This window comes from Leptomonas pyrrhocoris, assembly GCF_001293395.1.
Source record: "Leptomonas pyrrhocoris isolate H10 chromosome Unknown, whole genome shotgun sequence".
NCBI lineage: Eukaryota > Euglenozoa > Kinetoplastea > Trypanosomatida > Trypanosomatidae > Leptomonas > Leptomonas pyrrhocoris.
In genome coordinates this window covers 521944-546000 of record NW_015438358.1, presented here as the reverse complement: position 1 = coordinate 546000, position 24057 = coordinate 521944, and the positions used below count along the sequence as shown (strand labels likewise).

The following is a 24057-nucleotide window of genomic DNA, read 5'->3' as shown; positions in this document are numbered from 1 at the left end:
ATAAAAAGAGTCCTCAATGAGTCCGATCCTTTCCACCCCCCCCCCTCTCTCTTCTGGTTCTTTCGTCTGGGCGCTCACCGCCTTTTTTTGCTGGTATTCGAGACGTTGTGATTGAAAGAACCATAAGCACTCGATCAAGAAGAAGAGAAAAAAGGTGTCTGTGCGGGTGTATTTTACGACTGCCACGTAATGTAGAACACACATCTATCTGTTCTGTGAATTAATTATCCGTATCCGGTGAGGCACATTTCTGCCGTATCATTGTAATATACATAGAAGAGGTTTATTTCTTGTTTGCGCCTATAGAAGATACCATACACACACCTGAAAAGGCCAAAGGAGGATAGCATGGAGAAGGGTGAGCCACGGCCGTACGGACTGGAGCTGCGCCGATTTCTCCTCTCCAGTTCCTCTTCCTCGAACGCGTCGTCCAGCCCGACTCGGCAGGCGGCCGCCGCAGCCGCAAAGGCAACAACGGCAGGCGTGCGAGACGCTTCCTCGACCAGCCCCGACGCTTCGTCGGCCTCCGCCACGTCCGCCCGCAACTTCTCCAACCACTTCACCCCGGCACAGACGCGCCTGCACTACACCACGGAGAAGGTGGTCCCTGAGGCGCCTTCACCGGAGGTGCTTGCCGAAAGGAGGCAGCGGCGTCGCTCTGGGAGCAGTGATAGCGTTGAGTCGCACGATTCTGTCGATGCACTGGCCAGCAGTGCGTTTCAAAACCGCGACCGCGCCGCCGGGACACTTCTCTCTGCACGGCAATTGCTGTCTTTTGCGGATACCACTTCTGCAGTCTCGGTGAACGGCGACGATGAAAGGGTGGCGGGCCGTGGTGGTTGTGAAGTACAGCATGCAAATGGAGAAGCTGCCGGCGAAGAACCGTCATCGGCTCCGGCGGAAGTAGGGGAGGAGTTCGAGACCCCTTCTTCGATTCAGCCCCGTCATCCTGTGCCGCACCCGGCAAGCCTGAACGACGAGGACGCTTCCCTCGACACCACCTCTTCCTCTCGCCGTGCAGTGGGCGTGTGGAACGCGATTTACGGAAAGGAGAAGTGGTCCGGCTCACGAAGGAGCCACCCGCGCGAAGAGCTCACCCCTGAGGACACGACCATGTCGAACACGGAGGATCGTGATCGCTCGCGTACCGCCGCCGCCGCCGCTGCACCTTCTCCACCAGCAGCAGCCGTGGCGGCTCCAACTCCGCTCCGCTCAGAAGAGCGAAGCGCGACTTCTGCTGCCACTTCTCGACACGCAGATTCGTCGCAGTGGGCCGCCACGCGCCAAACGGCTCTCAAGGTGCTCCGCGCCCAGCTGGGCAGCTCGGAAGGCCACACCGCGGGTGCCAGTGAGCAACCAAATCACCGGCGAAGACCCGTTGCGCCGCCTGCCGTACGAGCCGATCAACACAATCGGGCCGAGGAGCCTACTATTATTGAGGCGTCTGCGCAAGAGGAAGCGGGGGTCGCACGAATGAAGGCGAGTGGCACCCCTGCTGTTAGGGTTGCTGCGGAAGACGCGGCACCGCACGGGCGCCGATCACACGATCCGCATCGAACCGCTGAAGAGGTGTTGGAGCATCTCTTCAGTGGGGTGCCGCCGAAAGCGTCAGACGCTCACCGCGATGAAGCTGCCAGTAATGGACTGGACGACAGCGAAGCTACTTCACCGTTCAAGTCCAGCCGGTTTGTGCTCCGACCCACCTTGAGCGCAGAGGTGAGCGGGATAAGCCCCATCAAAAATGAAGCCCCATCGATTCTGGTCGATCTCTATGATTCACCGGGAGGTCGACCAGCGCGACGCACACGCACGCCAATCGAGACGGCGGTGGCGCGAGCGGTGGGTGCGTCTACACCGACGAGTCCTCTGTCGCCTCACATGGAAGATCACAGACCGCAGCAGGGGCGAGGAGGGTGGGCAGGTGATCAGGAGGAGTACACGCTAGACATGTCTGCTATGGACTTTCGCACGGTGCAAACGGCATCCTCATCGTCATCGTCCTCCGATGTGCGCGAACCGCCGGTCTGGCCAAATGACGTTGACGCGGTAGCCTCTGCTCACAGTCGACGCTCTTTCGAAGAAGAGGACCTCGACGCTGCCGCTGCTGTGGGCACCGCGCAGGGCAACCCGGCTTCGACGCTGCGCACGGACAGCAAGATTTCCGTCTTTCCTGCCGCCGCCTCCAACGCGTGGGACGCTGCCCTCGTGAAGAAACAGCGATCCAAGGAGCCGCCGAAGCCGTCGGCGACTCAAGGCGCCGTCGCTCCTGAACTGTCGTCACCGGCACCTAATAACAGCTCCATTCACCGAAATGCCACTCCAGCGGCCGTGCGCCAGGAGCGTGTCCGACAGGAGATGCGCGCAAAGGAGCTGGCGGAGTGCAGTTTTCACCCCACGTTGTCACCGGGCACGCGCGCGATGGTGCGTGTGGCGCAGGAGCGCGAGATGGAGAAGTCACTGGTGGACTCGGTGCCGCCTCCGCCGCCGTCGTCGTCGCGGCTGCCTACCGCCGTGACACCTCGTGCAGGTGGGAAACGTGCGCAACGAGCACCTCCGCACGCGTCCGCTCAACCATCCACATCACCGGCCCTCGACCCGCGCACTCTCAAGGCGACGCTGCAAAACGTATACGAGCGACTGTACCCGGTGGAGCTGACCGCCGCTGCGTCGCGCCGGCAGATTCTGGATCAAGAAATGGAGTACCGCCGTCTGGCGCGGGAGGAGTTGATCGTGCTGCAGCGTCGGGCAGGTGTGGTACGACGTGGAGCCCGCAGCCGCGGCGTCCCCCGCGCACAGGACAGCTTCAACGTCTTCATGAGCAACATTTTGCAAACCGATTGGGGAGAGCACGTGGCGGTGGGCGGACGTGGCACTTCTGCTGCTGCTACTGCTGCTCTGCCCAGTTCTGTGCTTGCGCAGGCACCGTATGAGACGGTTCCCGTCTTTGACACTTCGTACATGTCTCCCATGGCAGTGGCTCTGCGAGAGGAGAAGGAGGTAAAGCGGAAGTACAACTCTCGCAGAGAGGAAGAGATGCAGCTGTCACACTTGCACGACTCCACGAGCAAAAGCAAGGTGGTGGTGTCCGCCGCAGGAGAGAGGGGTGTCAGCTTCCGCGACAGCGGGGCGAGAGCGACACCACCGCCGGAGGACGCCAGTGCGGAGGAGTCGTTCCGCATCACCCTCTTTGATGAATTCCTTCTTCGCCAAAACGCCCACTACTTCAGTCGCGCGCGCGCCGTGCTCGATCTGGAGCGGCAACTCACACCCGCTTTCACGCCGACCACCACCCGGAAGAGCGCGCGACTCGTAAAAGAGCTGGTGTCGCGAAGCCTTGTGAATGAGTCCATGGGGGCAGAGACCTCGTCTCTCATCGCGCAGCGGCAGCGCCGGCACATCCCCATCGTGTCGTCCTCCTTTGTGACACCGCACCAGTCCCCGTACAAGGACCCCTGCACCTTCCAGCCGCAGCTTTCCCCTGCCGCACGGGCGGAGCGGGCAGCGGAGCGACGCAAACAGCGTCTGGCAAGGCAGGTGGCAGCGACAACGGCGGCGACGGTGACGCCTCCCTGCACCGATCGCAAAGACTTCTTTGAGCGGCTCTACGGTGAGCGCGAGCGCATGGAAAGGGCGCGTGCAAAGGCGAAAAAGGTGGCCGCAGAGGAGGAGATGGAGGGCGTAACCTTCAAGCCGCAGCTCAATTCGTCGCACAACGCGCAGGTGAAGTCGGTGCTGGATCCGAAAAACTACGAGCAGTATCAACAGTACCTGCAACAGCAGCAGCAGTCACTCGAGGCGCAGCGTCAGGCGCGGCTGGAGAAGTCGGAGGAGGCGGAGGAGGTGGTGTGCACCTTTCGCCCACAAACAACAAAGACGCCCGGGTACATTTCAAAGATGGCGAAGAGCTTTGGTGTGCTGCGACAACAAGGCGGAGAGGTGTAAACGTAGGAGGAGGAAGGGGAGAGTACGATGGGAGTGGGAAGAACCACTCAGGGCAATCGCGCACACATCTCCCTCGGTAAGCCAACACGACTTTCGGGAGCGGGAAGCTTCTGTGATGACGCATAGATTTATTCATAAATTAGATTGACTCATTGCGCAAGCAGCATTAAAAATGTCAGAAGCTTGTGCTCCTTCTTCTCTACTTTTGATGGTAGAACCAGTCACTTGATGACGAATCTCATTTTCACTCTCTTTTCGAAGGGCGACAAGAGGTCTCTTTGGCTCTTGTCTATCTGTTGCACCGGGGTCATGCCGCTTCGTGCTGCCGCGTACGATCTATTCTGTTGGTAGTTTTGTGGCGCTTACTTTCCCTTCTCTTTCATGGCGATTTCATTCGAGGCCAAATGCTGGTTGGCTTCCCAGTGTGCAGATAGAAGAAGGGGACCGTTAATGCTGCCGCCGGCAGCTGCCGAAATGTGTACAGCGTTCACGTGCACTCCACAGCAACTACCAGCGTACTTCTCGATGCGTTTTATCTCCGCCAATTATCTTGATTTGGGTATTGGACGCATCTCTACGCTGCTTGTATGTGTGTGTGTGTGTGTGTGAACGCACTTGCTTCTTCTCGTTCTTTTCCCTCTCCTCTTCTAGTTTTTGCGTCGATCGGCATTCACGTTGCGAATGTATTTCACAGTCGGTTTATTCACGCACAAATTCTCACCTCTGTTCATCATTGACTAGAACAACGTGGATCACGGGAAAAGCGAGAGACAACTAAAAATAAAAAGGAAATAGCAAACGTCAACTGTGGAACCGCGTCCTTCTCAGTGGCCACTTTTTCCTTCTTCCATTACCTTCTGTTATTTGTTTATTCACTTCGCGCACGTATATCTATTTCTATCGCAGATTGTCGACGGCGCGGTGGTGACGCCCCAAAATTTGTTTGTTCTCTATCTTGTACCGGTTTTTTTTGTTGGTTCTCTACGTGTGTGTATGTTGCCTTCAACCGTTTCACCGTCCTTTATTTATTTATTTTTCTCAAAAGCGTTGGCGTACGTCTCGACTGTCTCGCAGTGCTCAACTGTGGGCGAAGGAGAAATACAAACAAACAAATAGCAAATAAATTGTACGGTTCACCTGTGTTTTCTTCATTGTGCACCGTTCTCGTGTGCTTATCTCCTTTTTTTTTTACCTTTACATCGGAGAGCTAGAGAACATATTTATATAATAATAAGTAGTGCTGGAAGAAGAGTGCATCACACGCGCCAACGGCAGGATATATTCTGCGGAACGCTTCTCAGCTGCACCGAACGTTCGCCAGCAATTACAAACACAGCCTACATATATATATATATATATATTAAATACCGTCTGCGTTGAAAATACGATTCGCTGCTCACGATGGAGCCACGAAAACCGGTCGAGAAGGACCACCCGAAGCTCTCCCCATCACCGGAGATGCCCAGCGTGGAGCAGGCTCAGCTGCAGTCGCTGCGCAGCTCTCGCGCCACCAGTGAGGCGCGCTCCGAGCCAGGCCCCATGTCACCCAGCGGCAACAACAATAACCTCGGCAGCCCCACCTTTTCCGACGTGCAGAGGGCGTCGTACCGCAGCTCACGTGCCGGCAGCGAGGCACCGCAACGGGAGCCGATGGCGGCCAGCCCCACCGGCGGGTCCCGGCGAGAGGCCTACGCCTCGTATCGAAGCTCTCGTGCGGGGAGCGAAGCGCCGGACCGCCTCGCCGCCTCCGGGTACGACATGGGAGATGAACGGTCCGCGCGCAGCTCTCGCGCTGGCAGTGAGGCGCCCGACCGCGGCGGTGTTGGTGGCGGTGGTGGTGGCGGGGGCAAGGAAGGACCGACAATTCCGTCACCGAAGCGAACGCCGCAGAAGACGAAGCCGAGCACGATGTTCATTTCAGCCTCGAGTGGGAATCGCGCTGCACGGGGTGGTGCCGGTCTGAGTGGTGGTCTCTTCGGCGAGAGCTACGGCGGCGGTGTCAGGGCCCCTCAGTCGGTCCGCGAGCACATTCAGAACGTGGAGCAGCGGCTCTACGGCACCGTCTCACGCGCTACCACGACTTTCCAGTTCTACCAGAAGCTGCACTACCCACTAGAGGACCCGAATGCGGTGGAGGAGGTGGACGTGGAAGACAACGCCACCGAGCGAGGCGAGAAGGCCATGAGTGAGTCCATGCCGTCTGCGATGAGTCTCCAGGGCAAAGAGCCGTCCCCGCAGCCGCGTCTGGGTAGCCATTTAAACGCCGGCAACGAAACGGGAACTCCATCTCCTGCGATCCGCATCGAGGGCGAGGGGGGCTCCTCCGACGGCCTCGGCGGTGGAGTGACCTCCTCCTCCCCCGCTTCCTTTGTCGGTTCTCGGTCGCCGCCGGGCATAGTCCCGCCTGCGATGGTGCCAAACAGCAGCAACAGTCTGACCGGCAGCAGCAGCAGCCCCAGCCCGACCTTTGACGAGGCCGCCTTCAACGCCGCCTACGATGACTCGAATTTCCTGAACTCGTCGGGCGAAATGCTGGGCGAGTCGTCCCGCGCTACCACCCACGGTGCCGGCGGCAACGAGGAGAGCGCGCTGCAGTCGGTCAGTGTGGTGGCCATGACATCGCTGATGGACCCGATGAGCGGGGCGCCGGTGCTGGGCGTCTGCCTCGGGGACTACAGCGGCCATATTGAGTACTTCGAGGTCAGCACCGCAGACAGCTACAACGCCCCGATACGGCGCAGTAAGTCGGTGATGCAGATGCGACCAACGTACGGTGCGTCGGAGGGGTCGGCGCTGCCGGGGGTGCAGCTCTTCAACACTCGCGGCTCGTGGCGGCGCAGCAGCGATGACGGGACGGCGACGACGGCGAGCCCGCACCCCGGCGGCGACAGCAACAGTATGGACTCCGCGGCGACGGAGAACATTATGCGCGACATGCGCGGACGCGAGGTGCTGCGACGGCACTCGCACAAAGCCTTTGTGAAGTCCATCAACGCCCTTACCTCGGTGGCGGTGGAGCCGTACGTGAAGTGTCTCACTTTTGTCCGTCCACGGTGCTCGCCGAGCATGATCAGCTACCTCACCGCCAACGAGCGCGTGATTAAGCTGTTTCACGTGCGCCGCGAGGGCTTCAGTCCCTTCAACGCGTTTCCCGGTATGGAGGAGGTGATTGGCAAGACGTTTGCCGGGTCGCGCTACTTCGCTCGACTGCCACCGCAGCCGGCAATCCTGCCCATTAAAGAGTTCGGTCCCGTCACGAACAGCATCCAGGCCCTCAGCGTGTCGGCGGACGGCGAGACCTTCATGAGTGTAGAGGACCTGCAGGTGTTCTGGTGGCACTTTGAGACCGAGGACACCACCAAAGCCACCTGCATTGCAGATCTGCGACCGCCGTCTGGTGCGCTGGACGAGGTCGAGGAGCTGGTGACCGCCTCTTCCTTTCACCCCACGCACAGTTCTCTTTTTCTGCTGACGCGCAGCTCGGGCGTGCTGAACATTGGCGATCTGCGTGACCCACCTTCGCGGCAGAAGCGCAAGTACGCCATCCGGTCCGAGCTGACACCGCAGCAGAACCCGCTGAGCTGTCCCGCGTACGACGAGATCTTGTGCAGCATCTCGGACGCGTCCTTCCTTGGACCCGATCACGTGGTCACCCGCGACTACTTGAGTTTAAAGCTGTGGGATTTGCGCAAGCCCGATCAGCCGTGTGCGATGATGCCCGTGATGAACTACGTCTCCAAGTACCTCGACTCCCTGTACGAGAACGACTCCATCTTTGACCGCTTCCCGGTTGCCGTGGACGACGTCTCTGGAACGGTCGTGACGGGTCTGTACGACGGTGCGGTGGCGGTGTGGCAGCCCTTGTACACCTCGCTGCCGCTCTCGGACTCGCTCGTGCACTACCGCGCTGATCCGTTTGCGGAGCCGGGCGACGTAGCCGCCGGCGGTGTGGTGACGGTGCCGGAGCTGGAGAAGACCTTGGCGGAGGCCTGGGCACAGACGTTGGCCGCTCCGCATCAGACCCATATGCCACAGAGCACGAACGAGGACGAGGATGGTGCGATGGGGATCGCGGAGGAGGCGATCCCGGAGCCGTTTACCAACAAGGTGCTCACGATTGCCATCGCTCCAGGCGGTGAGAGGTTTGGCTACACGTACAAGAACGGTCGGTTGGTGTACGTGTTTGAGCGTAGAAGTGAGTTCTAAAGGCAGTGTCATTTCTCGAAGAGCGTGACGTTGAGGTTGCGCTGCCCCTCGGGGTTTCGTATAGTAATACTTACCGGTGTTCTTTTCTGTCTCTTTTGGTCGTTCATGTATGTTTCGAGTTTGACTCTCCCTACCCGTTTCTCATGTGTGTCTGTGCTGGCATCGCTGACGACCCTTGCCTGGCTGTGGATGTGTGTCTTGACACTCCACCCCGTGATGTTTCCCTTTTATTGTCGACGTTGTCGTTGATGCCGTTTGCTCTCTGCCTCGGCCATCGCGGTGGTGCGTTTCATAGTGGCATTTTGTTTTTCGCTCCCTTTCTCTTGTTCCTTTGTTGCCAATCGCCTTGCTTTTCGTCGCTGTGCACGTGATGAGGTCGTTATCATTCTGCCGTAGAGAGGTCAAAAAAGAGGTTAGTTGTGCTGTCGAAGGCTAAAGTGTTTCGCGACTAGAACCTTCCACCCTTGCGGGCGACCTTTGGAGTCGGCGCCTCGAACCGCTTGAGGGCTCCGCGTACCGCGTAGAGGCACTGCCGTGATATTCTCTGCCACTGGTTTCGAGCAGTTGGGTGGGTGTGAAGGATCACGTAGGGTGTGTTTTTCGTAGCTCCTCTTACCGGATGCAATGGAAAGCCCACTTTGTCCTCTCTACTTTTCTTCATCTACATTGTGTTGTTCTTCCTTTTCATCGCCTATCTCTGGCCACAGTCCCGCTGTGTCTTAGGCGTACAGCGCAAAGCCGGGCTGGCAACCCTTGCCCTGAGTCCTCGCTAAACACAATAGCCCCTCATCGTTTTTTTTTTCATTGCGAACCACTTCCGTCGAGATGATGCCAACCTATCGCAACGACGTCGACCCGTTCAAGGACATTCGCGTCCTCCCTCGCGAGGCAGCCCAGCTACGTCACCACCTCAGCCGCATTCACCACACACTGCAGAAGAAGTACTTTGTGTCACCAGAGCTGTCCGAGTTTGCGCTGCAGCCCGATAAGTCCGACGAGTTCATTGCACACTACAAGGAGGAGATCCAGCGCATCTTTGCGAAGCTCAACAAAAGCGCGAGGCACCTGTACAGCGTCAACGTCGATCCTCTGCGCCTCACGACGGGGTTTGAGTTTCACCGCGTCGACGACGGCAGGGCCAACGAGAACGCGGTGAGGGTGTCGCAGTCGTTTTCTTCGCCCGATGCGGAGGCGAAGTGGACGGCGTCCATGGTGGAAACGGGCAGGCAGCTCGCACAGCAGCAGGCAATCGAGTCGAATCGGCTGGCGCTGTCTGCTGCGGTGCAGTCCACGCCGTCGTCGCAGCAGACGCAGAACCTGCGCGCTGGTGCTGTTGCCGGTGGTGGTGGTGTTGGTGGCATGGCAGGTGGCGCGTCGACCGGCGTGGTGGACTCGGAGGTGCGCAAGGTAAACAAGGAGAGCTTCTTGTTTAGCACTCCACCGGAGTTTAAGGGCTTTGCACCCAGCGGAGCGTCGCCTTCAGAAACGCTGACACCAGCCTAACCGGAAAGAAAAACTCCACGACTGGCAAGGACCCATCAGACGGCCTTTTGCTATAACTAGTTGTACAGTGTTCTTTTTAAGAACAGAAAAAATAGAAGTGCTCTTCTATACCTTTATTCACTTCATTTCTGTTTGGCCTTTTGTTAGATTTCTTCTCTTAGATCTTCTTCTTTATTTTGTTTCTGTGCTCCTGATGTTAAAATACTTCACTCACTTACTCTTGCTTTTTTCCCTTTTTGCTGTGCTGGTAAGAATCGAGCGTACAGGCATGGGAGGGGTTCAACAAGGCGTTCACATTTGCGCTGTTGCCCCGATGAAAGGGTGCGCCGAGAAGGGACCGGCACCGCTAACTCTCGGAGTTTCGCCACGCAGTGCGCAATGGAAGCAAAGCACAACGAGCTACGGTGCTTGGTGGAAACAAGCCCAGGGTAGTGATTTATCTTTCTCTCCCCTCCCCTCCCCCTCTATTCCGTCTCTTTGCTCTTCGTTTCGCGACGTTCATTTTCCTGTCGTGACAAAGCACGCGATAAGCGGCTCAACTACCAGCTGTTTTCTGTTTGTTTGTTTGTTCTCGATATCAAGCCGATGTCGCTTCTCCTCGACGACGATGAGGTGTTTACGCCGCCGGCAAAATGCGTCAAGCCGGACGTGCACACGATCGACTGCGATGACGACGGCAACACATCACCGGGCAGGCCGTCTGCCAGTGCAACAGCACCCGTAGCAGTGAAGAGCGGCGTTGGTCATACCACCACGTCGCCTTCAGCAACCACACGCGCCGTCTCTACGCCCTCGCGGAGCGCGACGGAGGCCGCTGCAGTCACCATTGCCCGTAAGGGTGGAGATGGGATGGCGAAGATGGAGGCACTCCTGTTCGGCATGCCGAAGGCTGCTGTCGTAGGAGGAAGGGCGGCGACGACGAGCCAGGCGTCGCGGACGGCGGTGGCCAGTGACGAGGGTATCACCGCAGCCGACGGTACGCCGGCCGCACAGAGAACACGTCTACCGGCTTCGCCGTTTAACAGCGATATGCGCAGCAACGTGAGCAGCAGTACTCACCCCAAGGTCGTCTCTGGCGCCAACTCGCCCACGTCGCTATCGTCGCCTTCACAGCGTCCGGTTTCCGTCGCCTCGTCGGAGGACTCCCTCCTCGCCGCGCAGAAACGTGTTGACGAGACACACGTAGCCGTCGCCTCACCTGCGGCTTCGCCATCACCCCACCCACCGGTACAGCGTGCTCTCGCGAGCTCGGCAGACAACACTCCGACGCAGCCGGCGAAGACGCAGATGAAGCTGTCGGACTTCTTTTCGAAGATGGCGTGCAAGCGTTAAGGTAAACCGCTGCGCGTTTCATAGTGTGTGCGATAGAGCGCTATCTGAATAGTCGAAAGAAGCGCTCACCTTCTCGTTCTTCATCGCACCCTCCAACACATACAAAACTCACTCTCATAGAAGCATAGAAGGCGTTTTGCTGTGGTCGTAGAGAAACCAGTGGAGACGAAGAAGTCAAATGAGAGGCGTTATTCGTGTGTTCCTCAACACAGTGTCCCTGCATTGAGTGAAGCTTTTCTCTTTTCTTTTTCTTTGAGCGGCCATAAGAATCACTCTACACCACAAACCCCTTTTTTCCCATTTAAGACGAGGCTTTTGCGCGTGCGCCACCGGATCGTTCTCTTTTCGATGTCGCCGCTTGCCTCACAAAAAGCGCCCTCCAAAATTCTGAATTGTATTTGCGATACAGTCCCTCATAGAGGAAGCAACACCAACAAAAAAACCCTGTGTGTTTTGTGTGTTTTTTCATGTAGCTGGTGTGCTACCGCCACAGTGAAAACCGTAGTAAGAATAAGCGGTGCTTTGTATGTGGTACGCTACACCGTAGCTGCCCTAAACAGCTCAACAATGCTCTTTTAGGTTGTTTTTGCCGCGATGCGGTTTGTGGGAAAGGGAAAGGTCTCCAACATTCCGTGCTGTTCACAGCGCAGGACAGAGAAGCCTGGAAGTGCTGCAATCGAACGACTTGCATTGAAGCGAAAGTTTCGACAGTACATGAAGATGTCATTAACGTTAGTCTGCGGACTACGCTCAATGTGAATTGGTCCTCCTCTCTTCACTTCTCCTTTCCGGCACACCTCTTTTTTTGTTTTATCGTTTATTGTCTTGTCCCCACAGCCCCTCTCCTTTGTGTTGTGAGTGCGTGCGTGCTGATTCATTAAGCGCAGCATTGCCCTTCCTTCACGATCTTCTATACATATATTTGTTTCTTCTTCTCCTTTTTCCTCTCTTGCTGTTTCTCTTTTGTTTAGTTGTTAATATATATATATATATATATTTGCTAGCGTAATTCGCCAATCGTAAGTAACGCCCGTTACTCAAAAGAAAAGAAAAATAGAAGAGCAGTTACATCCTGCCAACGTGAAAGCCGACTGAGTTTCTTTCTGTGTGTAGTTGCTGTCTACACGGTGCATATAATTACTATTGTTGTTCTCTTACTTGAAAGTGTTTCTTTTGAGTTTGGTGGTGCCTTATCTTCGAACGATTCACCAATCTACTTAAGTCTTTTGTTTGGTTTCTAACAGAATCCCCCCCCCCCCTGTTCACTACGACGCAGCCCAATTATTTGTCTTGCCAGTTCTTGTTTTCCCCCTGCTTTGGCGTGGAATTGATAGCGTAACGACAGCGGAGGCGGCCGTTTTCGCAGAACGGTCTCTTGCTCACGCAGCTTCAAATCGTCTTGTCTTTTCCCTCTCACACGCATTCACGCCTCTCGGTTTTTCGTGGTCTTCTACGACTAGAGCACGTCCTCCTCTGTCTTTTACGTGTATGCCAATTTTCCAGAGGCTGTTTGCAAGTTCGTAGTTACCCTCTCTTCCTTCTTAATTTATTGATATTGCTGCGATTCCTAATTTCATTTCCCCCTGCACGTTTCAGGCCTTTTTCTTCTACTACTACACACCAGATGGATTCAAACAAACCCACTCTGCCGTTGAAACCCTCTTCCTCCGTTCCGTCGCAGCACCATGTCCCACCGGTAAATGCAGTCGCAGGTGGCGACGGCAGCCGCAACGACGACGACGACATGAGCGGGCCGCTGTCACCTCCGCACACCGGGTCCTCGGCAGCCGCCTCGCTATCGCAGACCAGGGTGCCGTCGATGGAAGTTCTCTCCCCACGCGGCGTGTTCCAACAGCTGCGTGATGCACATCGCGAAGGCGCGCAAAGCGTCACAACCCCCATAACGGTGATTGGCACCCCGACCGTGGGTCGGGTCTCACCCATGACGCGGTTTCGTGGTGATCGGCAGCGCCCCGGTGCGGGTCTGCGCAGTCACAGCCCCACCGGCTACGAGAGCGACGACTCGGTGCCTCTCAACCTGCTGCCTTCGCCGGCGTACCGGACCTCCCCCACTACCTCACTCGACGCCTTTCCGGCTGTTCGCCCGAAGCGGCAACACAGCGTCATCGCAACGGAGGGCAAGCGCTACAAGCCAGTCGCAGATCACCCGTTGCCGAACCGGTCTTTTTACCCGTTTGCCACAGCTGCCGCGTTGCCCCTCACGTCATTCAGCAGTCCCCTTCGCCAGGACGATAGCCGCATCCCGGAGAGCGAGCGCAACATGAGTTTACTCGCAGCCGCTGCGGTTCCCTCAGTGAGTCAAGGAGATCGAGTCTCCTCTGAGGGGCGAGACAACATTGTGAAGGCGTACTTGCGCGGGGACACTGTCGAGGACTCTGAAAGCGACGCGAACAATCCAATCAACAACTTCACCTTTTTTGTCGGTGCTTCAGATGCCGACAGGTCGTCGTCGGCGTCCTCCGGCGAAGACGAGGATGTGGCTGGAGGGAGAGCGAGTGCGAGAAGGCCGACACGCGAGGCACACTCCACGGCATCGAAAAGCAGCTTCCTCGGCTCGACGGCGGGGAATGAGCCCGGCGAGTTTGTGGCGAACAAATCGATGACACGCCCGTTGGACGTGCGCGAGGCGGAGAAGTTTGTCGAGACGCTGAAGCGCTCTTTCGCCATCCAGCGCAACCGCAACGCCCCCAGCTTAGTCGCAACGCCGATGATGCGTGGGGATGGCGTACTGCCGGACGGCGGTGGGGAGGTATCCAGCGGCGGCCGCATCTCCCCCTTTGGCGAAAAGCAGTCTAGCACGACGTTCCCAACTGGCGGTGGTGACGGCTGGGGCGGCATGCCCATCGCAGACTTTGCTTTTGACGAGGAGAAAGCGCAAGACAACTACATGCGTCAGCCGATGCACGAGGCGCTGCGCTGCGTATCGCGGGAAAACTTAGATGACGACACCGTTAGTTTCAAGGCGGCGTGGGAGAGCCTGAAGTCGGAGGCGTTCTCGCGCAACATCCTTTTCGGCTTTCGGGTCACCGCCTTTGCGGTCTTTCCTACCTTCCTACTGGTGGAGCACCCAAAGACGAGGGATTATTTTGTGGCCGGCGCGCTGGTGCCGATCATTGCGGGTCTCTTTGTGCGGCCTAGCCTCGGTGCGATGATGTTCATGATTGCGCTTGCCCTCCAGGGTATGCTGTTCTTCATGACGTGGGGTGTCGTGCTGAACGCCGTCGGTGTGGTGAACAGCCCAGGCGGTTGGTGGTGCTGCGTCTTCTTCACCACTTTCTCCGTGTCCTTGTTGGGCCAGGTGGCGGCGAAGCGCCTCATGATGGTGTACACGCTTATCATCATGCAGATGGAGCACTCCCCTGGCGGGGACGAGGTGGATTTTGCGTGTCGCTTCGCATGGAACTTCATCGTTGCCTGCTGCTTCGCGCTCCTGGCGACTATTCTCCCGTATCCGACGTTCACCTACCGACAGGCGAATGAGGGCATTAAAAGCTTGCACAAGCTGTACAGCGCCGGTGTGGGGAATGCCATGAAAAGCTTCTGGGCTCCGGTGCGGATGGATGCGAAGATGGCGCTCTCGCAGATCCCGTTCAACAAGATCAGCGGACTGACAGCCACCGTGCGAGTGGCCGTGAACTTCTCTTCCTACGAACCGACGGAGTTTAATCTGAACAACACCCTGCGTGGTCAGCGACTGGCGATGCTGCAGCGGATTAAGATGCACATTTACGCCATGTCCGCCGCGTCCGGGCAGCGCTTGTCCAACTCGCACTCTGTCCACCGCAGCCAGGTGCGGAATGAGATCAAGGAGTTCGAAAAGCGCATGCAAGGCCCCGCGATGAAGCTGGCCGCGGAGGTGATGAAGGTGTTGACGCAGGTCGGCGCCTATATTGCCGCGAAGGACGTTGTCGCCAATGTGAGCTTCGACGCCATGGCGGAAAGCGCGATGATTTTTTCCGACTTCATGGAGAAAGAAAGGATGGAGATGCTCTTCCTGCGCAAGCTACCCGTGGAGGAGACGAACGCGTGCCTGCAGTGCTTTGCCTTTCACTTCAGCCTCATCGACATTGCGACGGAGTTGCAGCGGTTTGAGCAGGCAATGAAGAATTTTGATCCCGCACAGTACCCCTCGATGCTGCGCCGCGCGTTGAACTTCTTCTTCCTGGATCTGTGGAACAACTTCTGGGATGAGCTGCCGCACCGACTGACGCTCGACCGTCCGTACGATGTCCGTCTTCTAAAGGACTCCTTTCGCTACGCCGGTGCCTTCACTGTGGCCTGCGCCTTTACGCTCAACTACGACAAGAACAACGTGTACTTCTTCGGCATGGCTATTCTCCTGCGTCTGGCCCAGCAGACCGCGTCGGAGACGCTTGCGATGGGTACGAACCGTATCTGTGGTCTCTGCATCGGTGCCTCGCTGGCCTATATCACCGTCAACAAAACCCACAACCTCACGGAGCTCACGCTGCTGTCCATGGTCTGGTGCTTCATCGCGATGTGCTTTTCGCAGCATCCGAATTACGGCTTTGGCGCGCAGTATGTACTGGTGACGTGCATTGCCGGCCTCCGACTTGCCTCTACCCCGACTCTGCTGCTCAATCGCATCACCGATAACGTGTTCGCCTTCATTTCGTACTACATCATCTGCACCTTCATCTTTCCGGTGGACCCGATCCGGGTGCTGTGGAACACGCGCACCAAATGCTTCATCAGCATGAACGACCTCGCGCAGACCATCGTGACGATCGGCTGTGCGCCGATCACGATGGACGGCAAAGAGGTCGACTTCCTCATCGCCAAGGCGCGTGCCACCGTCTCGTCACAGCAGCTCCTGTTGAAGGCGTACGCGGAGTGGATGGGCAAGTCAGCGACGGAGCCGACACTCCGTGGCGGCGTGTACCCCGCGGCGGCGTGCGCGCGCCTGCGACTCAACTTGAATGAAATCGCGTCGCTGGAGGAAGCGCTGGTGGGGGGAGTGGCTCGCCTCCACCGGCCACGTGAGCAGCCGCCGAGTGTGGTGCTGCGCGATATGCTGGAGCTGACACGGCCCTTTCTCTTAGATGCCGGCCGCCTCATTCATCAGATTCTCCAGAGCATCATCGACGCGACGGAGCGCCACCGCACGTGGTCAATGGAGGAGCCGCTGCACTTAATGTGGAAGTCGCAGCTGGCGTGTCGCAGTCTGCATCAGGTGACGGGCAACATACAACGTAACTTCTACGCTGCCATCCAACAGGTGTCGGCGCCAGATAAAGAACTGCTGAACGTCTACCTAAACTCCTCGGCCGTCGAGGACGCTTTTATGCACGAGCTGGACCCTTCGGTGCTGCTCAACAAGGACAACGAGGACCTCGTGCAGCGTATTCTGGCAATGAGCTTCCACGCGTCGAAGGACGCGGTGGTGAGTCGCGATGATCTCCAGGCATTCAATGCGATTATTATCGTCTTCGAGCTGCTACTCAAAACGCTGTCACAGCTGCTGCCGCCGATGATTGAGATCTACGAGTTTGAGAAGTCGCGCCACATCGACTTCTTCAAAAAGACAAAAAGCTAAATCCTGCCACCGAAGAGAGTTTGCCTGGGGTGTCTTGCACTCGGTAACACCGAGTTGCTTGTGTGTTTCTGGGATTTGCCTCCGGTATCTTTGTGGATGTAGTTTTCTTTGCTCTTTTCACGGACGGCCTCAGTTCAACGGAAGGCGACAGTAATGGTAATCATAATACCGAGCTACGTCAAGCCGTATTATTACTGTTGTGTGTGGTGAGGAAGTGCGTCTTTACGCATCTTCAGTATAAAAAAGCCCCCAAAATATAGTTATCAAGACTACAGCTGACGTTTTCTGCATCTTTCTTCCGTCCTGATCGTGTAACGCCACCTTTTTTTTTTCTGCGTATAAAACGAAGCGCTGCGGCGGTGACGGACGACGTGTCAGATGCTGCTGTTTTCCTATTTACGTTTCCGTCAGCTATTAGAGTCTGTCGTACAGTTTTGTTTCCTTGTTTGTCTCTTTACCAGCTGAAGAAGTAAGTTAATTCAAAGAGAGCAGTAGAATTTCCTTTAAAAAAAAAGTTTTCTCTGTTCCGCTTTTCTATTGCTGGTTTTCAAGCTCATCAAGGTATTAAACTCTTACATCTTAGTTGCCGTCCTCTCGTGTTTTTTTTGTTGGTGTTTGTTTGAGAACTCGTTGTGCAGGACGGCGTCGCTTTCTCGAATCGCTACTGCAGGGTCTAACGCGAGCGGTAAAGCTAAGCAAAAGGAAGAATGAAAGTGTTTCTGCTCATGGCAGACTTAGTTTTCGTCTCTTCTCTGTTGTATGGCCTTTTCAGCCTTCAGTGTTTGGTGCTTTCGCATCTTGTTTGTCCTCTTTTATTATTTTTTTGCCTACTTTCTTGTTTTGTCGCTCTCACAACCATCTTCGTGGTCTGCGCGAGAGGCAGCCAACTTGTACAGTAGTGGGTGCTGCTTTTCTAATATACATATAATGTGTGTGTGTGTATGTTAGATCGGGCCGCTGATTTGTTTTCTTTGTGGACAGGTAAAAACTTGATACAAGAAGAAAATATGCCCAAAATGTGCAGCGTGGACGTCAGTAGTCCTGCTGCACTGTCTTGCTGCGAGGCGCGACGACTGTCTGAGGGAAACACGTCTCTTGACAAACAAGACAGGTACTTTTCTCGTACTACTATTATTAGTATTATTATTATGACCATAATGTGACGCGCGTAGCGGCGATTCTGTTGTTTTAATTCTCCCGATTAGGTTAAACAAACAAACAGACTATACAAAGGACATTTCTTGTTTCCAGAACGGTGGCGTGCGGTTGTAATTACAATAAAGCACTTATGTGCGTTCGCTCTTGCTTGACTGTCCGCTCTTTGCTCTACATAGCCTTGTTATTGTTATTGCGAATTCAATAGCAGACTTTTTTTTGCCTCCAATTTCAAATTCTCCAAAAAAGAAAAATAAACACTCAAAGGGGTCGTACCGCCTGCGGACCTCGGTGGCTTGACGGCCTCAAATGACCCAAATCGGAGTACAGCTGTGTTTAACAAGTAGAGACGGTTCGTTTCATTCGTGGTGGTGGTGGTGGAGCTGTCGCATTTTCCCTTTTATCCCGGCGGTTGTGGTGGCTGATGGTTCACTATTATTTCTCTGAGGGGTCTGTTATCGCCTTGGTTTCTCACCATAAAGAAGAAAAAGGGAAACGCAAAGAGGATTTCGTGATGGATGAAGCGTATTGGCTCTTTTCCGGCGTAGTGCGCTCTCTGCTTCTCCTCCTCCGTCCCTCTCTCTTTCTTCGACGAATCTGTGTGCACATGACGAGTACATCAAGGTGATTCTGAAGCAAACAAAGCAACAACAACACAAGTAATTGAGTTCCCTCCCGTACATGTCCGCTCTGCAGCACGCAACCGCCTCGACAGAAGTGGCGACCTTTCTTGCCTGCTGCGACGACGTGGTTCGCAAAGGCACGCAAACACTTTCCGTCAGCGCCGTCTGTCACCGCCTCGATGACGTAGAAGCGGAGTGGCGCGACGTGGCGGCACAATCGCAGCTCACCGTGTCCGCCTGCACACAGGCACTGCAGCACTACCATGACGTGTACGACGTCTGCGCACGCACCGTGCCCCTGCCACAATCCGCCTGGGACCGCTGGGCAACGGGCATCACCTCATCGTTCCCTGTGCTAGTGGCCTCCCGCGACTCACAGGCGTCTCTCGAAGCACTACGCGAGGCACTGCTCATGAAGTACTGGGGTCTGTTCTGTCAATTGTATTGGGGGTGTGCGCGTGTGGTGAAGCCGCGGCTAGCATTTGTGGTGGAGCAGGCGCACGCTGTTACCAATACCGCCTCCGCTTTGCAGAGCTCCAGCTCTACCGCCGACACCACGGCAGGAGATACGTGCACCGTTGAGTCGCTCGAGCGCGCTCTGGCGCCGCCGCTGCACGCGTTTGCAAAACTTGCCGACGATATGTCACACCTGTTTGGCGACTACGGCGTTGTCGGTGCCGTAGAGCGTCAGTGGCTGAACGAGGATGTTCTTCGCCAGCTGGACGAGTCGGCGGAAGGTGCGGTGGAAGCGCTCGTGCGGCGCTCGTTTAAGCGTGACTTGCAGATCCCCTCCGCGAGCTTACCTGCGTTGCTGCAGGAGTATGAGGAGAGTGAGGTGGAGGAGCGAAAGGCAAAGGAGATAGTAGCGGTAGGGAAGGCAACGTTGCAGTCGACGTGGATGCGGGCTGCCGTGGCGCTACATCAACACCTTTTGGATCTTTCCACCCCAGCGTCCCCGGCTCCCGAGCCATCTGAATCTCCGAGCGACAAGCTGCTTTACGATGAGCGAGCGTACGAGCTACTGGAAGAGCTGATGAAGGAGCTTCGTAAGGCCCCGCACGGTCAGGGGAGTCTCCCCGCGCTTGGTTTGCTGACCCTTCGTGTTGTGGAGTGGCAGCCGCAGTCCGCCTCGTCCACCTCTCGCCACCATACCGTCGGCCTCAGCGGATCGCAAACGCAGTTCTACCTGTTTCTTTTACACCAGTGGTTTGCCCGCTACATTGCCACGCAGCATCGCTGGTCGGTCACGGACATGTTCAACGCGGCAGACGACTCCGACTTGTGGGCGTTCGTGCTGAACCGGCACTCTTTCTGCCTCATGTGGGCCTTGGCCACCGTGGAGTCGGACGAGGATGCACATAGAAAAACTGCGAAGGATGCGCAAGAACACTTTAGGACCGCAATGGGGGCCAAAATCGACAAGCTGCGCTCCATCTTCTACTCGGTGGCACACTGCCTGCAGCTGTACCGCGCCTCCGTCGCGGCGTTCGCGAATCCGGAGAAGCGGACGGTGCGGCTGACAGCAGCGCGCGACGCCGTGCATGAGTGGATGCACCGCGTTGGTGTGGCAACTTTTTGCCGTGGCCTCTTGGGGGACTTGCTGGACACGACAGAGGCGTGGGAGGACTCCAACACGCAGACGCCTGTGCTGCAGCTGTGGACGCTGAGCGCGGAGGCCGAGCTGAAGCTGATTATGTACGACACCATGCAGCTGCTGGGCTGCCCGGACAACACCACGGATCGTCTGGAGACGCTGGTGCAGGTTGCAGTAGACCTGTGCGCATCGTGGAATGAAGTACTCACAGAAAAGGCGACGGGCGCTGCGTCGGCGGTTAGCGCATGTCTCTTCGCGCCCGCTGTCGCGCTTGCTGTACGCGCTGTTCAGCGAATCCGCGTCAAGTTGCAGCGGTCGGTAACGTTGGCTGCTGAGCTGAGCAGCGCCGACGCTGAATTGTACCACAAGCTGGTAGAGTGGGTCAAGAAACTCCTCTCTGTTGCCGGCGCCTATGTGCAGCCGGCAGAGCTAAACACCGTGTGGGATGAATACACGTGTCTCGTTTCCCTGCCCACGCCTTCTTCTCGTCTTACTCCTGCGGCAAGTGATGGGGACGTCGTAAGCACGACAGAGGTGGTGCCGGGCTTCATCAGCTACCAGGCCGCCGCGGCAAAGCGCGCGTTTGGCTCCGCGTCGCCCGCCAACGGCGGTCTCGATGACATTTGCTGGGGACGCCGCAACGTCTTCAAGTCGCACCGTAGGGAAGAAACCGAAGAGAAGGCAAAGGCGTTGCAGCGTAAACCGCCCCCGACGGCACCGGTGGTGGAGGATTGCGAGGCGGAGAAAGCACCGCGGGCGAAGAAGGCCCGCACGGAGTAGATTCAAACTTTTTTTTCAATTCTGTGTGGTTTGTGCGACGGGCTTCACCGTCCGATGCGTGACACAGAGCCCCCCAAAAGAGCGCGCCCCCACACGCGGAACTGCTACTCAAGAAACCATGCTATCACACACGTATTAACCTCGCTGCAGTCAACAACAAGAAGAAGAAACAAAACGGATAAAACGAGGACTATTTCTCTGAGTAATACTTTTTACACAAACGGTGGCGTGAAAAACAATTATCTCTCTCTCTGTGCCTTCGCACATGTGTGTGTTGGTGAGTCTGGCCCGAAGACTCGGTGTGACACACAATACGATCCTGCCTGGCGCCCTGCTTTTTACCAGCGCCGAGTCCGCCCCAGAGGACGCTTTAGGAATGCTGCACGAGACACACAAAAAAGACCCTCCCTTTTTGTTTTTTCCTCATCGTCTGAAACCCCTGCTTTTCTCTTTTCTCTTTTCTCTTTTTTCCTCTTTTTTTTTTCTATGTGTGTGTTGTTCATCTCGCCCACTGTCGCAGCTAATTCGTATCTTTGTCGTATCTTGACCATCTCTTTCGCACCCCACTCACGTGCTCACTTCTACCTCCCCCAACAACAAAAAACGGGATCTGGTTTTTTCTCTTTGAAGGAAGTACAACGTCCTCATTTGCATCGTTTATTTGTTTTTTATTGTATTTTATCCAACTGGAACAGGTACGTTTGTGGTGTCTGGTTTTTCTTTTGTTGTTTGGTTGGGTATTTGGTTTTCTGAGAGAGGGAGCTCATCTTCTTAGTTTTTGTGTCCAGTCTCCCCTTCGTCTTGTGTCACCTCTTATACAAAGCAGAGGTAAGCTCTTTGATCGAGGTTCGTTTCCGCGTTCCACCTCCGCTCATAGTTGTGGTCTGTAATACTCACTGGTTCTCCTACCTGTCAGTGCGAGCACAATGTTCGAAGAGGCAGAATTTGACGACATGTCCGCAATGGAGGCAAGTACTACGCTCTCCACGCCGCCAGACGTGGTCACACCGCACATCACGTTTTCTCCCGTAAGGGGCGGCTTTGTACAGTTCCACAAGCCCGGCGACGAGGGCTTCAGTGTGGTGGCCGGTGCTTGCGACGACGCGGACGCTCGCCACGACTCCTACTTCATGAGCGGTGACGCCTGGCTGTCAGAGGAGTGCCACTGCATCCAGTGCGAAACACTCCGTGTGATGTCCCGCTTCTCAGAGCTGTGCAGCAAACCGGAGCTGTCACCGGTGATTGTCCTCGTGGATCTGGACAACTTCGGCTTTAATCAGTTCAAGTCCATCCCGCCCTACACCGATGCGGAACTGCTGGACAACGTGCTTGTATGGGCGTTCTTCGGATCTTGTTTTACGCGCCACCACCGTGCGTGGCCCAATGCGCAGACGGTGTGCGAGCCGCTCCCGAGCCGCGCCGCAGCACCGCACGAGACAACAAAGAAGTCGATCTGGCAGATTCTCGTCGAGCGAAATCAAGCCTTCTTCACGCCTTGCGGTGGGCAGAGTCAAGCCGCCGACAGCGTCATGCGCCGCGTCATCGAGGCCCTGCACGGCGTGGATACAATTTTTCTGACGGGGGACGCGAAGCTGATCAACGAAATTTATCGCTCCCGTCGTTTGCGGGGCATGAAGACGAAGCGTCACCACGAAGGTGAAATGACCGATCGACTGACCGTAATCAACGTCGCAGACCTAGAGAAGCGCTTTGTGCCGGTATGGAGGGCGTTGTGCCAGCGGATTCGCGCCAACCTTCGCACATCGGATTTCTCCAGCAGCGACGACAGTGAGGAAGGCCGTCTGCGCGTTTCCTGATTGTGGAATAGCAGAGACAGCGCAATCTCCGATTTCTTAACTCAGCGAACGCAGCGTAAAACTCTCGCAAACGCTATTGTTTGATGAAGAGGAGGGAGAATGTTTTCTCTTTCTTAAAAAGCTGCAATTGGAGAAAAATGGAAAAACAGCTGCAGGCAACTCACTCATTCCTTTTTGTGTTGTTGCCGTTCGCATCCTCTAATGGTTGTTTTAAAGTGGACAAACTTAACTTAAGTAAACGCAAGTTATAATCCATTTTGTTTTTTAATTGATAGTGACGACACTGTATAATCTGACGGACACCTTTTCTCCTTTACTTTTTTCTTTTCTGCCATCGTCTACTGTCCGGAGGGTAAACGTCTCTATTCGATTTTCTGTTTCACGAATTCGTCCTGCTGTCTCATTGGAGCCCGTCGTAGCACAGTTTTTTTTTTCTCTTTGGTCTACCTCTTTTAAGATTTCATGAAGGGAACCGGTAGGAACCGAGCACCAAAATCGCACATGTGTAGCTACAACGTTATTTATTATTCGCTTGAGTCTGGTGTGAGCGTGACGGACTGACACTCTGACGCCTTGCTGATGCAACGGTGAGAAGAAAGAAGGCAAACTGAGAATGCATTGGGCAAGAACGAAGTGCCACCCGCCTTTTTTTTTCGTGTTTCTTTGCATTCCAGCTGAAGGCCTTTTGCGTTCTTGCACCACGTGCAGTTGTTTGTTTGCACTGCGTTGCGTTCTGAGTCAAGGCGTGTGTGACAGTTTACTATTACTATTATTATTATTATGGTGTTTCTGTTGTGTGCGTTCAACTTCACAGCCCCGATTGCATGATCATGCGAGCCCGACTGTGCGACGAGCCCGAAGTATTCTGTGATCCTCCTCTCTCCCCTTCCCTCTCTCGTCCTCATTTTTTTGGCTGTGTCGAACGTTAAAAAAAAAAAAGCAAAGCTCTTGTTTTTACCTTTGAAGCTGACCAGATGAAATAGTATCTTCTCTTTTGCTCTGTTTCTCCTGCTGACGTCCTTTCTCCTTTGTTGTAATAGGTGATCCACACCGTACGTTTCCGCCGCGAGATGCAACGCTTTTTTTCGTCTCCTATTCTTTTCCTGGTTTTTATCTACTCGCCTCTTTCGTTTCCTGTTTGGTGCGTCTCTTCTCTTTTCCATGCTACGAGCCGCTATACACGCGCGCCTTTCCCCTCCGCGTTCGCGGAAGGCCAAGAGCTGTAACCGCGCGTCGTTGGACTTCTACCTCTTTTCGCTTTCATTATCTGTGCACTCTCCACCTTGTTTTTGGATTCTAAACGAAGGTGGAACCCTCTCCGTACGTCGGGACAGCAAATCCTCCAAGCGAAGCTGATAAAAACGCCGTCTCTCTGAACTTTAGTTCGGACGGAAGAAACGGTCAGGTGGGGAGAGGGAATAAGAGAGCATTCAACTATTCCCAATGCAGCACGCGTTGCCTTCACGTGCGAGTGCAGTCTTCTGAACGTGCAGAACCAGTCAACGAGTTTTCGGCCCCGCTGATGGC

The 24057-nt window shown here is 55.7% G+C and overlaps 7 protein-coding genes across 9 annotated transcripts; all 7 read left to right on the top strand.

Annotated features, from left to right (window-relative positions):
• Nucleotides 1–348: 348 nt before the first annotated feature.
• On the top strand, nt 349–3942 carry ABB37_01218 (hypothetical protein; the record flags this gene model as incomplete). Its single annotated transcript, XM_015797635.1, has 1 exon — nt 349–3942. One exon carries the CDS (start codon nt 349–351, stop codon nt 3940–3942), a length of 3594 nt encoding a protein of 1197 aa, XP_015663155.1.
• A 693-nt stretch (nt 3943–4635) lies between these two features.
• ABB37_01217 (hypothetical protein) lies at nt 4636–8148 on the top strand (the record flags this gene model as incomplete). Its single annotated transcript, XM_015797634.1, has 1 exon — nt 4636–8148. Exon 1 carries the CDS (start codon nt 5344–5346, stop codon nt 8146–8148), a length of 2805 nt encoding a protein of 934 aa, XP_015663154.1. The 5' UTR covers nt 4636–5343.
• Nucleotides 8149–8854: 706 nt separating this feature from the next.
• Nucleotides 8855–9651, top strand: ABB37_01216 (chromosomal passenger protein putative (CPC2); the record flags this gene model as incomplete). The annotated part of the gene is made up of 1 exon (XM_015797633.1): nt 8855–9651. Exon 1 carries the CDS (start codon nt 8974–8976, stop codon nt 9649–9651), a length of 678 nt encoding a protein of 225 aa, XP_015663153.1. The 5' UTR covers nt 8855–8973.
• Nucleotides 9652–10170: 519 nt separating this feature from the next.
• Nucleotides 10171–10983, top strand: ABB37_01215 (hypothetical protein; the record flags this gene model as incomplete). The annotated part of the gene is made up of 1 exon (XM_015797632.1): nt 10171–10983. Exon 1 carries the CDS (start codon nt 10237–10239, stop codon nt 10981–10983), a length of 747 nt encoding a protein of 248 aa, XP_015663152.1. The 5' UTR covers nt 10171–10236.
• A 1624-nt stretch (nt 10984–12607) lies between these two features.
• On the top strand, nt 12608–16561 carry ABB37_01214 (hypothetical protein; the record flags this gene model as incomplete). Its single annotated transcript, XM_015797631.1, has 1 exon — nt 12608–16561. The coding sequence occupies one exon, from the start codon at nt 12608–12610 to the stop codon at nt 16559–16561; it is 3954 nt and encodes a 1317-aa protein (XP_015663151.1).
• Nucleotides 16562–18330: 1769 nt separating this feature from the next.
• On the top strand, nt 18331–20713 carry ABB37_01213 (hypothetical protein; the record flags this gene model as incomplete). Of its 3 annotated transcripts, none has more annotated exons than XM_015797630.1 (1): nt 18331–20713. In XM_015797630.1, exon 1 carries the CDS (start codon nt 18398–18400, stop codon nt 20711–20713), a length of 2316 nt encoding a protein of 771 aa, XP_015663150.1. In that variant the 5' UTR covers nt 18331–18397. The 3 variants fall into 3 exon arrangements, with proteins under 3 accessions (XP_015663150.1, XP_015663149.1, XP_015663148.1); XM_015797629.1 differs by having other exon boundaries at nt 18340–20713; XM_015797628.1 differs by having other exon boundaries at nt 18352–20713.
• Nucleotides 20714–21639: 926 nt separating this feature from the next.
• On the top strand, nt 21640–22530 carry ABB37_01212 (hypothetical protein; the record flags this gene model as incomplete). Its single annotated transcript, XM_015797627.1, has 1 exon — nt 21640–22530. One exon carries the CDS (start codon nt 21640–21642, stop codon nt 22528–22530), a length of 891 nt encoding a protein of 296 aa, XP_015663147.1.
• Between the last annotated feature and the right edge of the window lie 1527 nt (nt 22531–24057).